We start from the raw sequence: 17,554 nt of genomic DNA on the forward strand, positions 1-17,554 counted from the left end.
CTACGAGCTTGAGTGCAGCTCTAGGAACCTTGATGCATGAGCATCCCCTAGGCATTTTACATCACCCTTCATATCTCCTTAGGGTAGTTGCATTAGTAGACTCCCTAGTTATTTTCTATCTTTTTAGTTGTATTTACATGTTATTTTTGCATTTAGTATATGCCCTTAATGGTCTTATCCTTAATAAGGGTAGCTTAGGAAGTAACTTTGTATTAGGGCTGGGATATAAAGCGCCTTATTTCTCTCTCTTTTTTTAAGTTTTTGGTGATTTGAGTTTTGGTGGAGAATTTTCTCTTTTGATAGATATCTTGACTCCTCTTGTATCTTCATCTTTTTCCTTGAGATAATGGAGTTACAAGCTACTGAATGTAGCTTTTCTTCCATTTCTCCCATCTACACTTGTTTAGATTATCAATTTACCGACTCCTAGCTTGATTCAACCTCATGTGTCCCCTCGCTTGTGGTCTTGGGAGAATTTGGATCTGCAGAAATCAGACCGAGGAAATTTCAAGCTAAATCCTCTCCTCTGTCATAAATCAGTAAGCATTCACAGATATTTCAGTTGTGTTAGGCTTTGTAAGGAAAAAAAAAGAATTGCATATAAGTATTGATCGGATCATGCAAGATCCGTTACCATGTGGTTTCCGGTTTTAATGGCTGGGATCAAGTTTTTCATGACCAGGTCTGAGTATCCCTTTGCTCAGATTTCAGAACTGGACCAATCCTCTTTGACACAGTTGTTTAGTTCGTTTGTGGCCATTCCCCTTTCGGCTCCTCAAGTTCACCAATTGAACATCCAATTTTACAGTTCTTTTAATCAGAACGAATGGAGATAAGGACGGTTGTCCTGTGTTAATGTTTGAAACCTTGTGCTGCTACAAGATCAGATTCTCTGTAACTTTTAACATCACTTCTGGAAATCTTGTTAACAGTTTAATTTCTCAATGTTTAAGGGCATGCTTTTACGCAATGAGCTGTTGAGTTACAAAAAGGAATTGGTAAAAGTTTCTGTTTGGATTCCTTTTGGAAATCTATGGGAGCCATGCTCGGTTTCTAACGGGACTATAACTCTTAATGCCCACTTGTTTATCAGTCACTGTTTATCTATTACTGGAGGCATGGTTAATTAGAAGCTTTGTTTGATTGAATGGAGAAAATTACCGAGAATCTTACTCTTACTGCTGGCAAAAGAGAGTGAAATTTGCAATTCCTTTTTCAAAAATTAAAACCCTTGAATTAAGGAGTCGGATAAGCTTGTTGTTTGGATTCGCTAAGCCCATGTAAAATGGTAGGCGGGTCCACCCGTTAGGATGACATGCACATCCCACATGTTAGAAAAAGTACCATGTTTTCGTCAATTGTTTGCAAGGTGCCCCAATCCGTAATTAAAATAACTGGATATAGTCAATATTTTGCAAAGAGCCCCAATCCGTAGTATTATGTCACTATCGCCAGTGTTTCATAATTTCGCATTCAAAAAGCAGCAGTTCACTTCTGCGGGGGAAATCATTTCTGGGAAATTTTTTTTCCGTTTGCCCGGAAAACACGAAGGCCATTTTGGACGGAAAATACTCTACGGGAAAAACTTTTCCTGAAAAATCCAGAACTTTTCCAGGAAAAGACGAATGACAAAACGGAAAGTTAGCTGCATAGTATATATATAGATAGATGGATAGATAGATATATATATAGTTTTTTTCCTTTCTATATTCTTCCTCTTTTTTTCTCTGCTAATGCATCTCGATCTCTAATTGCGGCCACTTTTTTCTTTGGGCTTTTATATTCTCAATTTAGTTTTTGATCAAAATATTGCAATATCCTCTTCATTTTTTTTTTTGAGGTTCTAACAATTTGAACTTCTATTTCTCCTGCGAGAGAAAAATTTCTTCTAGATCTAAGGAGTCTTTTAGGAAACAAAAGGGCATCTCAACAAATGCTCTCAATTGAAGTTTTTGATCTATACTTTTGGCTCCAAGTATTAGTCCTTTAACTATGATAGAGTGATGTTGGTAGCTTATTAAAAAGCAGAGAAGGTGAATTGGGGTGTTCCATAATCAGCCCTCTTTATTTATAAGTTAGGAAAGTGGCGTCAACATTCTTAATCTTAATATTTAAGTAGCGTTGTTGTTTTACATTTTATATATTTATATATGGTGGTTGTTCCTCATTGTTTTTTTGTTTTTATGTTTCCTAAGTTTCTAAACTTCACTTTTCTAAGAATTTGATCATGTAAATGTACTAATTAAACAGGGTCTAGCAGCAATATTAAATTTTGGTTTAGATTAGTGGGTTACAGATATTAGTTTAATTTTTACTTTTTTCACACTTTCTTTTACGGATGTTTCGTTTATGCTTTTGTTTCATTGTTTGACACATCTTTTCCAAGTAGCCTTGAAAGTGATCTGATGTAGGTATGAAGCGTAATGTTGGTAGCATGGCTCTTAATATTAACTTCTAATGGAAATTATTATTATTTTTTTTTATTTTTTCTGACATGGTGATGTTTGTGGCCTTTTTTGGGTGATTTAAAGTGAGCTTGATCTTAATGTTCTTATCAATTGATTGGCATGTCCCTGCTTTATAAATATTTCTTTTTTATGGATTGATTTATAAATATTTCAATTGATTGGCATGTCCCCGCTTTATATATATATATATATATATAGAGAGAGAGAGAGAGAGAGAGAGAGAGAGAGAGAGAGAGAGAGAGAGAGAGAACATTTCCTACACACTTGTGTAGGTAAGTTACCTACGCACTACCTTAAAATACAGTGGGGGCCCACATTGTTTGGGTGATCCAAACAATTCATTTGAATGGTCCTCACATAGATAGGGTGTCCACAAAAAATCAGATCCATAGGATCATCCCAACCCTACGATTTGTGGAGGTAAAATGGACGTGTATAAACCTTCACAAATTAGCCCATTTTTTGCCTCCATAGTTTGAATGGTTAGGATGATCTTATGGATCTGATTTTTTGTGGACACCCTATCTATGTGAGGACCATTCAAATGAATTGTTTGGATCACCCAAACAATGTGGGCCCCCACTGTATTTTAAGGTAGTGCGTAGGTAACTTACCTACACAAGTGTGTAGGAAATGTTCTCTCATATGTATATATATATAAAGGTTGTATACGGAACCTGCATAGGACATGTTTAATTTGATAAGATGGTCCAAGTTTTATTTACAATGATATTTAATCTAGCATTGCATCACTCTAAATCACCAAAAATAAATACTTTTAAACATAGTGTAAAGAAATATTATTCCTGGAATCCAAAGAGTATGTCTTAAAATAATCAGCAGCCCCTTGTTTTGTTTTAGAATTAAAAAATTCTTGGCATCAAGATTGATATCAACACCCACCACTTATTTGGCATTTAACGTATTTTAAAATTTAAATGGCGTAATGGCGTATGATTTTTTTTCCGATTCGGTTCGGTTCTTTATGCTATGTTTAAAATAAATACTTTTAAACATAGCATAAAGAAATATTATTCCTGCAATCCAAAGAGTTTGTCTTAAAAAAATAAGAAATAAGTGATTAAAGAATGATATCAGCAGCCCCTTGTTTTGTTTTGAACAAAAAATTCTTGACCTCAAGAATGATATCAACACCCACCACATTTTTTGGCATTTCAGGTATTTTAAAATTTAGGCGTATGGTATTTTTCCAGTTCGGTTCGGTTCAAGCTAAGAGTTTTATGGGTTCTTCTATACTTAAAGAAGAGTGGGGCCACTTTAAAGGGCCTTAAGTTCAATTTGATAAGGACACCCAACTCGATCAAAAATCACAACTTGTGTGTGCATGAGGCATGAGGCCTGGTGTAACACACGTGGGTGGGCCTAGTGTCTTTGTCTTGCCACAAGAGATCTTTGGATTTTGATCAATCCCAAAGATCCAAATAAAATTCATGAACCATGACTTACTATAACTTCTCCCACAATTAAACAAGAGATGGAATCTCCCGTGATACATGAGATGGAAAGAGGGTATATATAAATAACCTCTCCCTTAGTCTTATAATCATCACTTGAATAAGATGGCTCTTCCTCTCCTCTCCTTCTACAATCCCTGCTCCATTTCACTTTTGCCACCTTCTATTCGGCATTCAAAGATAGCTTCGAGAACTGTAAACATGCCTAAGCACATTACATGCACTCTGAGCACCCAAACGGTCGACCCCACCATTAATCGTCGATCAGCAAATTACCAACAAAGCTTTGGGGATTATGACTTCATTCAGTCACTAAAGACTGATTACACGGTGATTATAGCAATCCGTAGTGTTTTAAACCATTGATTTGGTGTGTTTGTAGTGACTTGTTCGTTCATTATTATATAGTTTGACCTAAACATTATATCATCTGTGTTAATGAACACATGTAGTGATCGAGTAAAAAATGATTTCGTAAAGGGTGATTTTTTTTTTTGCCTCCCTTTAGGATAATGCGCTCCCCTTTTAACGTGATTTGATTTCAAAAAGTGTTAAAGTCTGCCCACAATTCGTTGTTAAAAGGGGGCCCAGCCCACAATTCACATTAAAAGGAGGGCGCATCATCCTACAAGGGGTGAAAAAATCATCTCCCCTTCGTAGAAGGGTTTTAGAAGGCGGTGTTGATGGCCAGCTAAAAATCATCTCCCTTTTGGTTATCCTTTTGCCTATCCTTGAGCCGGCTGGGGAATGTATAGTTTCTTGTAGTGTGTTCTATATAACTACTTAATAGGGGTTTGTATAATCATTTATGATTAGTGAATAAATCCCAATTTCTCTTTAATCTTCACAGGGTGAGGTGTACGAGAGACAGATTGAGAAGCTAAAGGATGATGTGAGGTGTTTGTTCAAGAAAGTAGACCAAGACTTAGCTAGACTGAAGCTGATTGATACCCTTCAACACCTTGGCGTGGGATATCACTTCAAGAATGAGATCAAGGAAGCGCTAAGTATTATTTCCATTCATGATAACAACACGAGGATGGAGGACGATCTTTACACAACGTCTCTCCGATTTAGGCTCCTCAGAAGACATGGATTTGAAGTCTCACAAGGTAGATATGCTCTCATGCCATAACAGAGCTTTTAAACTGTATGTAATCTCTAACTTTTGTAGTGTTTGTGGGACAGACATTTTCAATCGCTTCATGGACGAGAAAGGCAACTTAATGGAATCTACTTGTAAGGATGTAAAGGGCATGTTGAGCTTGTATGAAGCTTCGTACCTTGCTTTCGAAGGGGAGATAGTCTTGGATGAAGCCAAAGCTTTCACGATCAAGCATCTCAAGGATGTCAATGAGAAGAAAGTAGGTAAGAACTTGAAAAGACAAATAGATCATGCCTTGGAGATTCCTTTGCATTGGAGGATGCCTAGGTTTGAAGCTAAATGGTACATAGAAACATATGTTGGAGAAGAAGACGTGAACCCTTTGTTATTCGAGTTGGCTAAGTTGGATTACAACATGGTGCAAGCCAAATACCAAACCAATGTTAAAGCCATGTCTAGGCAAGTGCATACGACATATCATCCTCGTACATATTTCTCTGTCTCTCATTTACATGTGAGTGTGTGTTAGAGAGAGAGAGAGAGAGGAAGCGGAGTTTCACTGTGCACTCCCGCCTCCTCTTCCTCCCTCGTTCAAAAATCCGAAAAATTAATACTAAAAGAAGAAAAATCGGGAAAACACAAAAAAGAAGAGAGAAACCTCTCTCTCTCTCTCTCTCTCTATATATATATATATATATATATATATAGAGGAATGGAAACTAAGGGAATTATTTCAATTTCTCCCAAAAATCTGTGAGAATTACACATCACTTTTTTTGACTTTTTTTTAACAAAGGCACCCATTCAACCCACATATTTACAATCCTGCCCCCTCCTTTATGCTTTCTAACAAAGGCACCTGTTAAAGCCACATAATTTCAATCCTGCCCCCTCCTTTATGCTTTTTAACAAAGGCACCAATGAAAGCCACATAATTTCAATCTTACTCCCCTCCTTTATGCTTTTGTAATAAAAAAATCTATAGGGTGATCTTAACCATCTGATGTAAGAGGAACAACATATTAAGGAAACCTCTATAGATTGGACGGCTAGGATCAGCGTATGGAAATGATTTCTAGGGCACAACCAGTTGATGTTGTGTTCCATCACATGGACGGTTTGGATCAACCTGTGATGTGGTCCGTACAGTTCTTGGGCCGGGTACGGGTCCAAGATTCGTGACCCGTAAAATTTTCCCGTTCATTTTGACCCAGCCCGTGTCACCCGGACCCTTACGGGTTGGTCAAACCCTCCCATATTTTTTAAAATCTTTTTGATGGACCCAAAAATTAATCTCTTCAAATCTTTGAACTGGTCTATCCCTACAGTTGGTGGGCCCAAATATTAATTTCTTCAAATCTTTGAACGAGGTAGGCCCCACCTGTATTTTTCAAAATGAATTGTACGCACCACCCCATGATCCAAACCCTCCATTTGATAATCATAGCCCTCCGATCTACAGAAAAACTGCATATTACGGAAACCTCTATAGATTGGAGAGTTGTGATCATCCAATGGAAATGATTTTAGGGGCACGACCTATTTACATTGTGGCCCATCAAATGAATGGTTTCGATCATCCTATGGTGTGGGTCGTGCATTAACATTAAGGCCAAATTGTAGGCCCCACCCAGATTTTTCAAATTAAGTTTGCGGTCAACGCCATAGGATGATCCAAGCTGTCCATTTGATGGGCCGCGACGCAAATAGGTTGTGTCCCCAAAATCATTTCGATGGGATGATCGCAACCCTCCGATCTATAAGGTTTCCGTAATATGCAGTTTCTCTATTGTCTATCATGAGAAGCTAAATATAATGTTTTTCCACTCCCCGTGCATCGCACGGGGTGTCCCACTAGTGTATATATATATAACACATTTATGGGATTTGCTAGGGATCGCAAAAGGCATTTTGTGGATGGGTAGTTGCATGTGAGACCAGCCACTTTTCAGTAGATTTTGTCTTCATTCACAAGGTGGCTGGTATCACTACAATATTTACTTTATACTGAAACATATTCCTTTGCATTGCACTTTTTTAATTAACTTTTCACGGCTTACAATACTCGAGATGTTATCAACATCCAATCAGAAAAGTACAAATCAGTTCTCATATAGTTTATAATCAATTCATTTTTTTTTTTGAAATGGTAATATTATAAATGATGGAAAAAAAAAAAAAAGGGGGACCGAGATGGAACTCCCACATTTACAATAGAAAACAAGAAGACAAAAGAGACGAAATATGCAATCAACGGCACACCACTCCTCAAGGAGGAAGGTGGTCAAACCACCTAATAGGACCACTAGATACACCACGCTTGGCAAGCGCATCCGCCTTATCATTTGCCGATCTTTTGACATGTTGATATCCGATAAAAGACCCCGAAGTTTTATCACCAATCTCATCAAACATTGGCTCTTTTGTGGAGATAATAGCAGTAGCAGTGCTCTTTTGTTTTATTAATCACACTTCAATCTTGGTTAACATTTTTCTAATTGGCTAGTAATTGGCAATGAAAGAATTGCGGAAAAACGAGAGGATTGCTATTATCAATATAATGAAGTGCTGATCATTTCCCTATACGTATGATGAATGTTTGTTGGTGTAAGACACCTCAAAAAGAAGATATGCTCTTTCTCTTTTGCTTTTCTTAGGTGGTGGAGAAATTTGGAACTTGGTAAGCACTTGAGCTTTTCTAGAGACCGTTTGATGGAGTGCTTTTTATGGGCCGTTGGAATTATGTCAGAACCTGAGTTTGGACCGAATAGAGAAGCGCTTACAAAAGTGAATCAACTAATAACAACCATTGATGATGTCTATGATCTATATGGTTCCATCGAAGAACTGGAGCTCTTTACAGATGCTATTGATAGGTAGAGAGTTTGTATATAATAATTTGACCCCAACTAGAGAATTTGTCAATATTTTAGGACCCTTCAATGCTTCTTGTCTAGTTCTCATATTACAGACATTTGACTGACTTTTTGCAGATGGGATGTTAATTCCATAGAAAAACTTCCAGATTACATGAAGATATGTTTTATGGCTCTCTTCAACACCACCAATGAAATGGCTTATGAGATCCTAAAGGCACAAGGATTGGAAATCACAAGGATCCTAAAGAATCTGGTAGTGCCTTCATTCTTACTCTTATCAAGTTAATTTTCCCTCTTCAATAATTCAACTATAGAATTTGCTAGCGGCCATAGCAAAAGGCATTTCACAGAGTGTCACTAGCATGAGAGAGCAGCCACATAGGCCCACTGTCCAACAGATTTTGTCATTATTCATACCATGACTGCATACTCATGCAACAGACGTTACACGAAATGCCTTTTGCGATGGTCCCTAGCAAGTCCCTTCAATTATAGTATCAAAACTCCCCCATCTCTTCGTTGACTCGCCGGATTCGACTCCCTTAGACTATGGATGAGTTCTTATTCAAGTCCTTCAAATCTAATCAAAATCTCTCTGACTCTCATGTTATGAATTCATCAATTGAGTACTCAGTCGGGTCAATCAACTACTAGATCACACCGCACCGAGTTGACTAGGATTTGTTTTGGCTGCATTTTGGCCTGCACCCGCATTTTAAAACTAATTTCATTATCATGCGTGGAATTAGTGTTTAACCTATCTAATGAGATGCTTTATTTGATTTAGTGGGCAGATTTATGTAAATCATACCTTGTGGAGGCAAAATGGTATTGCAATGGATATACACCGACGCTTGATGAGTATCTAAGCAATGCATGGATTTCGATATCGGGGCCAGTTGTGCTAGGCAATGCTTATTTATCATCAAAAACAAAGATAACGAAGAATGCACTGGATTGCATAGAAAAGTATTCTAAGCTTATACGTTCATCATCGTTGATTTTAAGACTTTGGGATGATTGGGGGACTTCAAAGGTAAATTAGCTATACTTAGCTTCTATGTTGCACTATTTAAATCACTGACTTCATTGTATATGTATATTTTTCAACAATATAGGATGAGCTAGAGAGAGGTGATGTTCCCAAATCTATCCAATGTTACATGCACGAAACAGGTGCTCCAGAGGAAGTTGCTCGCGAACATATAAGAGGTATAATTAGTGATACATGGAAGAAGCTGAATAAGGAATCTTTCTCTTGTTCCCTTCCCGAATCCCTAATCAATGCTGCGTTGGATTTTCTAAGGATGGCCCAATGCTATTACGAATTCGGTGATGGATTTGGATCTCCAGATAATGAAACTAAAGAGCGATTTAGATCATTGCTGGTTGAACCCATTTCGGTTACAAAATAATTAGTCTTTTATGGTCTATGGAGATGATTATCAACTTCATAATAGTAGATATCAGACGATATCTAAATGTAATATTATTTACATGAATTATGAACTTGCAATAAAGAGATAGATATAAATTTTGCATTTTTAATTATTTAAGCCCTTTCTATGTTGTGGAGTAAGAAGAATGTTTATATAGAAAAGAACAAAATCTGTAGTCACAATGTAATGCCCGGCCTCAAGTTGGGAAGTTCCTTTTAAGTCGTCTGCTCATACAATACTCAGAATGGTTTTTGCAGATTTATCAACCATATTGATATTTACACTCTTTTCATGTATTCTTGATTGCTTTCTTTTTCATTTGAGAAAGATACAGATACATCCCCTCAACTTTCTGACATTTTCAACTATAACCTTGACTTTTAAAGTCACCAATTACGCACCTCAGGTTTCAATTTGTCTAACGTAGACCCTTGAGGAAAATTTTGACATGAAAATTCGAATTTCGTAAAAAACAGTCCACTTTGACAGATCATCACTCTTTAGACGATAAATTTTTGTATAAAATTCCAATCGAAAATCCTGTTTTTGTTCGAAACTAGACTCAAAATCTATCCAATGGTAAATAATATGTCACGTTTTGACGAAACTAACATTTTTGAAAAAATCGATAAAACGTGCCTACATTTTGGACTGGACTTTCAACACCATACATTGGTGGCTCAATACACAATTGTTGGCCCTGATTGAATGGATCGATTATGCAGTGTGGTAATGGATAAAAGATGATAAGGGAGCTAGGGAGATACACCTCCAAAAGGCCCATGTAGAGCTCCACTAAAAACACAAACAAAATGCCAAAATAAAATGACTTTTATATATATCAAAAAACAAACTTACAAGTTACCTTGTTCTCTTCTCTTTTCCCTTAGAAGTTTTACACTTCTATTCACTTGATGCTTACCCTTTTAAACTTACAAGTTTTACCTTGTTCTCTTCTCTTTTCCCTTAGAGACACAAAATACCCCTAAAATAGCTAATTACATTAAACACTTTGTTGTAGTCCCATAAGTCCTTTTGGTATCCTAAGCAACATCATAGGAACTCCCAATACATACTCTTTGATAATCTAGCCTAAACATTAAGGACACTATAAAACATGCAAGGGCTCTCATGCACTTTTCTGGCATGGTCCTCCATATCCCCGAGTGCAAGCAATCTCACTATCGGTTTGGTGCCTCAGGTCGAAATTGGCTGAACATATTAGACTGCAACAAGTTCTGGCACACCGTTCTGACCAAAGAGGGGAGGTGCATTTCATTAATTACCGACAAGAACCAATCAAGTTCTAAGGGTCGACCCTGGCATAAGAAGGCATGAATCTGAAATCATGACCATCAAACTTTTAAAACATCACAAGTGGACCTACAAGGTCATAGCCCCATCTCGAATTGACACCACATGCCTAGGATAAAAAAGAACTACAAAATCAAAGGCTTTACTTTTCTTGGCAGAAACCTAAACAAGGCTTGATGGAACAAAAGGGCCTGGGATCATCCCATCAAGATGGTATCAACATCCCATCGCAGGACTTACTGTTGGCGTTTGGATTAAAGGATCAGATCACGTTAATGAGGCAACATTCCTCTTCTAAAATTGAAGACAAAAAAGAACAAGAACAAAACATAGAGAAATACTATGAAACCATGTAAGCCATTGAAACAAAAAAGGGCATTTTCGTCAATTTAAGAATGGGTTGGTCTCTTCACTTTCTGATTTAATTTGAAGTGTAGTTATCCCGTGACCCATGACCCATAAATTGTTTTGTGACACTTGAACATTAATTTGACTGTTTCTATTTTGAGGGAAAGGGAGGGTGTTTTGTCTGAGAGTTTAATATGTATAGATTATACAGTTTAATAACTATATTTGTTGTGTTTCTCGCCAAGGAGGGGTCAGAGAAAGGGAAAAAAGAGAGTGCAGGAAAAGACAGAGGAGAGAAGCTTGTAAGGTGTCATATAAAAAAATAGGAGGGATTCCGTTTTAGATTTTTTAAGTAAATAAGTTGTCTCGTAAGGAGTCAAATTTAATTATTAATCCATACTCAGCTCTGCTTGAGTTGCCTTTTCTTGGAATTCCCTCTGCAACAGTACAATCAAGTTTCTGAAATCTATTTTTTTATTTTTTATTTTTTATTGAAGGTTTTTTTGCGGTGGTCATGTGTGGGGGAAGAAGATAGGAAGGTGGGTTCTGCATTTTAGAAATTAGAATAGAATCTTCTTCGCTTCTACAGCATGTAGTAGGTGATGGCTTCTGTAGGTTTCTTGGAGATGCTGACATTTTGGGTGGGCCCCACCCTCTCTCTCTCTCTCTCTCTCTCTCTCTCTCTCTCTCTCTCTCTCTCACACACACACACACACATACATTTTTCTACCCAATTTCTCTCCATTGTAGAACCTAAATTAATAGAATGTTTGTGCATGCTTAGCTTGAGTGAAATCAGACTCTGCAAAAGCATTTGAGCTTTCAAATTCCTTCAGTTTATTCGGGGAAATAGACCAAGATCAGAGGACTACTCCGACCTTGAAGTGGGTTCCTCCACATTGGAATCCTCCTCAGAAAAGGAAGATGATCCAACAAACACAAAAGGTCCCCAATAAGCTCGAGAAAATAAAGTATCCTGGGCGGACGAATGTCATCTAGTCTACCTAATCCCAGTCGAGCAAGAGGATGGTTAAGAAGAGAATACAGAACTTGAAGAATCAAATGAATTGTGGCAGGAAGTTCGCAAGAAAAATTGGCCTTCATATCTCCTTAGGGTAGTTGCATTAGTAGACTACCTAGTTATTTTCTATCTTTTTAGTTGTATTTACATGTTATTTTTGCATTTAGTATATGCCCTTAATGGTCTTATCCTTAATAAGGGTAGCTTAGGAAGTAACTTTGTATTAGGGCTGGGATATAAAGCGCCTTATTTCTCTCTCTTTTTTTAAGTTTTTGGTGATTTGAGTTTTGGTGGAGAATTTTCTCTTTTGATAGATAGCTTGACTCCTCTTGTATCTTCATCTTTTTCCTTGAGATAATGGAGTTACAAGCTATTGAATGTAGCTTTTCTTCCATTTCTCCCATCTACACTTGTTTAGATTATCAATTTACCGACTCCGAGCTTGATTCAACCTCATGTGTCCCCTAGCTTGTGGTCTTGGGAGAATTTGGATCTGCAGAAATCAGACCGAGGAAATTTCAAGCTAAATCCTCTCCTCTGTCATAAATCAGTAAGCATTCACAGATATTTCAGTTGTGTTAGGGTTTGTAAGATAAAAAAAAAAAGAATTGCATATAAGTATTGATCGGATCATGCAAGATCCGTTACCATGTGATTTCCGGTTTTAATGGCTGGGATCAAGTTTTTCATGACCAGGTCTGAGTATCCCTTTGCTCAGATTTCAGAACTGTACCAATCCTCTTTGACACAGTTGTTTAGTTCGTTTGTGGCCATTCCCCTTTCTCTCCCATGTCCCTCTTTCTCTTCCTCAACGACAACCAATCTCTTCATCTTCCTCTTTATTAAATTTATGTTTTTTTCGTCAGCCTCATCTTCCTCCTCACGACAGCCCCCTCCCCCTTCTGCCTCTTGCCCATTAGTTATCCGTTGAAGCCATGGAAGGCTGATAAATGTATTAGTTTCCTGTTGCAGATATTATTGAAGCCATGGAACCCATTTGCCAGATTTGCAATTACGAACTCCTAAAATTTCTACTGGGACACCCCCATCACGATTTCATTCACCTGTCCTTTCCATTCCTGGCAAATATCTTTAAAAAAAAAAAATCAAATAACTTTACGCCGAACCTATCCATGGATGTTTCAACAGCCTCCCCTTCCTAAAAATCGTTTCCTATTCTTAAAACGTTTTATGCCGATTCATTTTGGGTGATGATAAATTCGCACCCTGTAGGATAATTCGCACCCCTGTAACATAGGGTAAGTGGCAGACTTTTAACTCTTTTTAACGTCAATTCACATTCAAGGGGAGCTTATTTTTTTCTCATTTCTCTTTGGATGATGATATTTTTTTCTTGGTGATCTTCTTCTGTATTCTTGGTGATCTTCTTCTGTAATGCTCCTTTGCAGGTTTTGTTGCTGATTTTGGGTAAGCTATATGGCTCCTTCTTTCTTTCAAAACACTACCTTTTGCTACTATGATTTATTTATTTATTAGTTGCTTGTTTGTTTATTTTCTTAGTTGCTGATGTATTGTTTTTGGGACAATTAACAGTGATAGAAACCACTTCTATTGGACCCCTTAAGGCCATGGGTTGTTATTGCTGTGTCTCTTTCTCTTTTTTCTTTTTTTTTTGATCGGTAAACTGGGGTTAGGCGGACCCCTACCAGTATATTAATTAAAGAAAGATATTACAATGAAAGAAACAAAACCACTCCCCAATCCTGAGAACAATGACTAAGGGAGGGGGAAACAACAAAGATAATAATACCCTTGATAACAAAACAAGAAAGAGAATAGAGAAAACATGTGAAATCTAGAGCCGGTCCTCATGATTAAGGCACTAATGATCCAAGGCGTCTTTCATCTTCTGGCTAAAATACCTTGGTCTCTGGCTCTTCCTCAGCTTATTTTGAACCTTAGAAGATTTAGTTTTCCTTTGATGGAGGGTTTCTTTTTTCTTCAGATGGGGTGTTCTTCTTCATCAGCTTCCATTTCCGACTCTTCTTTGGAGGAGTACTCTGTTTCAGGCCTAATTGCCTCCTCCTTACTATGACAAGGTTCACTTTGTGTCTTCTTAGGCCTCGAATCGGCTGGGACTGACAATCCACCAGAGACATCATGATTATCTGTGATGGGGGCTGGGGGTTGGGATCTGTTTGGTCTGGGAGGAGGGTTAAATGGTTGAGGTTGGGTACCATGTCCAGAAGAGGAAGGCTTAATTTGACTAGGGGCAATGGGGCTGACGTTTGAAAGGGGTTTGGGCCTTGGTTGGGGATGTCGTAAGAGAAGGGTCTTGGGCCTGACTGGAGTAGAGGGGTGTGGACCCCGATCCGAGAGAGGCGGGGGGACGTGTCCCCCACGCGAGTCTCAGGATCATCCACGTGAAGGAGAGCTCCGCCAAGGAACTCTCGAAAGAGTGCCCCTCACAGCATGAGCGGCGATGTAAAGTGAGATACCTCTCGATTTGGAGACTAGCCCGGATTCGAGGCGTACCTCAAACAAAGAAAGAGTCGCCATCCAGGGAAGTAGGCCCTAGATCCCATGCTGTGCTCTGTCGCAACAGATAACCAGAGATACAAAAGGTCCGTGCCTGATGACGAATGGGGAAGGGGTTAGGCGCTCCCAATTCGCCCAAGTGCAAGCACCTGGTCTCTTATGCCATTTATTATTAACTTTGAAGAGTTTTGGGTAAAAATCATGTGAAATGGGAACAATCATCCCCGAGAAAACGTCTATCTAAGCATGCATGACCCGGGGATGGGCAAAGAAAGTGAACACTCAAATCCTAACTCATCTCATCTAATCCTAACTCATCACATCTAAGAAAGCAACAAACAATCGCATGCATAGCTACAGCTAAGCAGATAATGACAGATATAATGAGATAAGGGAAGCAAATATCTAAGTTTAGACAGATAATCAAGCTAAGATGAATGGATAAACGCTATAGCTAAGCAATCAAAGCAGTAAAGTAAACACACTAGCATGCGAGCCTATGCAAGAGACAAGACTAAGAAAATGGCAATCGATCGCACGCCAGAAGAACAAACAAACTAGAATGCATGAGAAATCTAAGATAAGCACACAGCAAGCTAAAAGGTGTAAGAAAAGAAAGAAATCGAAAAATCAACGGCATGTGAGAACCAAAAATGCCAGGGGAAAGAAGATGGAACACACGATAGGCTCAAAGGGCGATTCAAAATGAATCAAGCCCAGCGATCCTAATCAGATCGGACAAGTCTCGCGATCGTCATGACCTATCGTTGGGCTCAACGAGGACAATCCCTGTAAAGGGGCCACGCTACGTCATCGCCCGTCCCAAAACCCGATAAAACGTCAGAAAACCGGAAAATCACGATGAAAACCGAAAATGGAATGAAAAGAGGGCTCCGAGTGACCTGGCAATCACCACCCTTGCCCATTTTTGCTTTTGTTTTGAAATGTTTGAAAATATTTATTAAAAAAGTTTGACTGAACTTGGGTGGACCCAAGCTACCTACGTACCCTGCGGAGAGGGATCAAGCCAACATAGTTCGGACGAAAAGGTGAGAAATATTTGTAGAATGGTGATGTAAAAATGGTGACTGAACTCAGGATGCCAGCTGCACGCCTGAGCTGCCTACGTACCCCTCAGCTAGGGATCAAGCCATCCGTAGTTCGGACCAGATTTTCCTAACTACACTCTTAATGACTCAAGATTTTTGAGATTTTTGATTTTTCAGATGTTTTTGATGTTTTTTGACTCAACAGGACAGAATCCTATCATCATAAGGGTAGGATAGACTCCTGATATCCCGCAAAGGTTGGACAACATCCTATACTCTGCGGGGAAAATGAACAGAATCACGACTCTGCAAGGGTTGGACAGCATCCTATACTTTGCAGGAGCGGATAAAATCACATGACTCGATGAGAGGATGGGCAGAATCCTAACCCCTATGATGATAGGACAGGCTCCTAAAAGACTGGAGGACTGACTCCTATGCTGAAGACTGACTCTGAAAGATGGAAGGACGGAATCCTAAACTTTATGAAGGGATAGGACAGAATCCTAAACCCTACAAGGGTAGGACAGACTCCTAAACCCTATGATGGTAGGACTGACTCCTAAACTTTCTAGGACTGACTCTAAAGAGGAAGAAATCCCTTAACCTGCGAAGACTCTAAGGCAGGAAGGGAAGGGGTTGGCTCAAGAAGCATTCCGTCATAGCCTTAACCCGAGAATAAGCCCATGAGGACAGAATCCTAGATTGATGTAAATCCGAAATTCAAGGAGGATCTCGAAAATGAATCTAATAAAGAGTGATATTGAAATATTGAAAATCACAGATAGTCCCTGAAGTGCTAATGGACCAAGAACCAAAGAGTATTACTTGACCCGATACGAATCCTAATTATAGGAATAAATCTTGAAGAAAAGACATAAAAGAAAAATGAAAGAAAGTCTAATTCTGAATTCTATATTATCAAAACAAGCCATAAGTTCCTCGGGACTTAAGAGTATTGTACGGGGACTTTCTCCTCGAGAATACTAAGGCAGGCAGCCCAAAAAGGTGGAGGTATAGCCACAAGCATCAGGCATAAAGAGAAATCCTCATTCAAAACCTAGGATTAACAAATTTCTATGCAAACTGCAAAATACATAACAAAGCCTGAATGAGAAAGAAACCATTAAAAGCTACTTTTGTTTAATAACACCTGCGACTGATTCGAATAACAAATATGATTCATGCATTTATCCTCTACATGGGGTGAAGAGATCATTTAAACCAATCATCAGAAAGATTCAATCCACTACCAAAACCAAAATCAGTATAGTGTCAAATGATTCCTATTCCTATACTCTTGACATGGAGTAATGAAATGAGATCAAATAATGCACGCAATCATACCCTCGACATGGGGTCTCCTGTGAAATCAGATGCTACCCTTGTCCACGACATGGAGCAAAGTAATCATCTGATTTCCTTCATCAATTAAGCAACCATATCTCCATAATCCATTTACAATAGAAATTAAAAACCCCAGCTTAGATCCAAAAACCAAGTTAAAATCAAATCCATTGACTAACATTGCAATATCTAAGGGACAAAGTGAACAACTATGCATGCTTCATTAATAACAAAGAAGTTAGAAATGTTACTTGAGTCGAATAAATTCACCTTGTCGGCAACAGAGATCGAAAAATTGCTGGTTGGATGGTGGTCAGATTTGGGTTTCGGGACAGCGAAGGAGCTCGCCTTAGTTGATCGCCAGAACTGGTGGTGATGGCTTCTCTCAGCCGACCCTTTTCAAGAGATGTAGCACAATCCCCCTCTTTTTCTTCTCTACTTCTTCCAAACTCTAATGCCTAACCCCATTCTTCTATTCTTCTTCCTTTTTAAAACCTGCCCAGAGAGCGACAGAAAGAGAGAGACAGAGGCTTAGTAAAATGAAAGGGGTTTGCTTATGTTGAAGGTGAGGTGGAGGCCTTGGGGTCTGTAAATGGTGGAGATGGATATT

The 17,554-nt window shown here is 38.5% G+C and overlaps 1 protein-coding gene across 1 annotated transcript; it reads left to right on the top strand.

Moving 5' to 3' along the window:
* The first annotated feature begins 4,019 nt into the window (after nt 1-4,019).
* LOC143890761 (alpha-terpineol synthase, chloroplastic-like) lies at nt 4,020-9,475 on the top strand. The gene is made up of 7 exons (XM_077395444.1): nt 4,020-4,273; nt 4,794-5,055; nt 5,132-5,507; nt 7,706-7,924; nt 8,042-8,180; nt 8,715-8,963; nt 9,046-9,475. Exons 1-7 carry the CDS (start codon nt 4,049-4,051, stop codon nt 9,340-9,342), a joined length of 1,767 nt encoding a protein of 588 aa, XP_077251559.1. The 5' UTR covers nt 4,020-4,048; the 3' UTR covers nt 9,343-9,475.
* The last annotated feature ends 8,079 nt before the right edge of the window (nt 9,476-17,554 follow it).

The sequence above is a fragment of the Tasmannia lanceolata genome, unplaced genomic scaffold (assembly GCF_043159265.1).
Source record: "Tasmannia lanceolata isolate RefF3 unplaced genomic scaffold, GAP_Taslan_0.1 ptg000013l, whole genome shotgun sequence".
Taxonomy (NCBI): domain Eukaryota; kingdom Viridiplantae; phylum Streptophyta; class Magnoliopsida; order Canellales; family Winteraceae; genus Tasmannia; species Tasmannia lanceolata.

What these genes read in the sequence shown, in the direction of transcription:
- LOC143890761 (XM_077395444.1), top strand. Translation starts at nt 4,049, where the DNA reads ATGGCTCTTCCTCTCCTCTCCTTCTACAATCCCTGCTCCATTTCACTT. An exon ending in CACTAAAGACTGATTACACG is followed by an intron (nt 4,274 to 4,793) that starts GTGATTATAGCA and finishes TAATCTTCACAG; the next exon opens with GGTGAGGTGTACGAGAGACA. An exon ending in TGGATTTGAAGTCTCACAAG is followed by an intron (nt 5,056 to 5,131) that starts GTAGATATGCTC and finishes TTTGTGGGACAG; the next exon opens with ACATTTTCAATCGCTTCATG.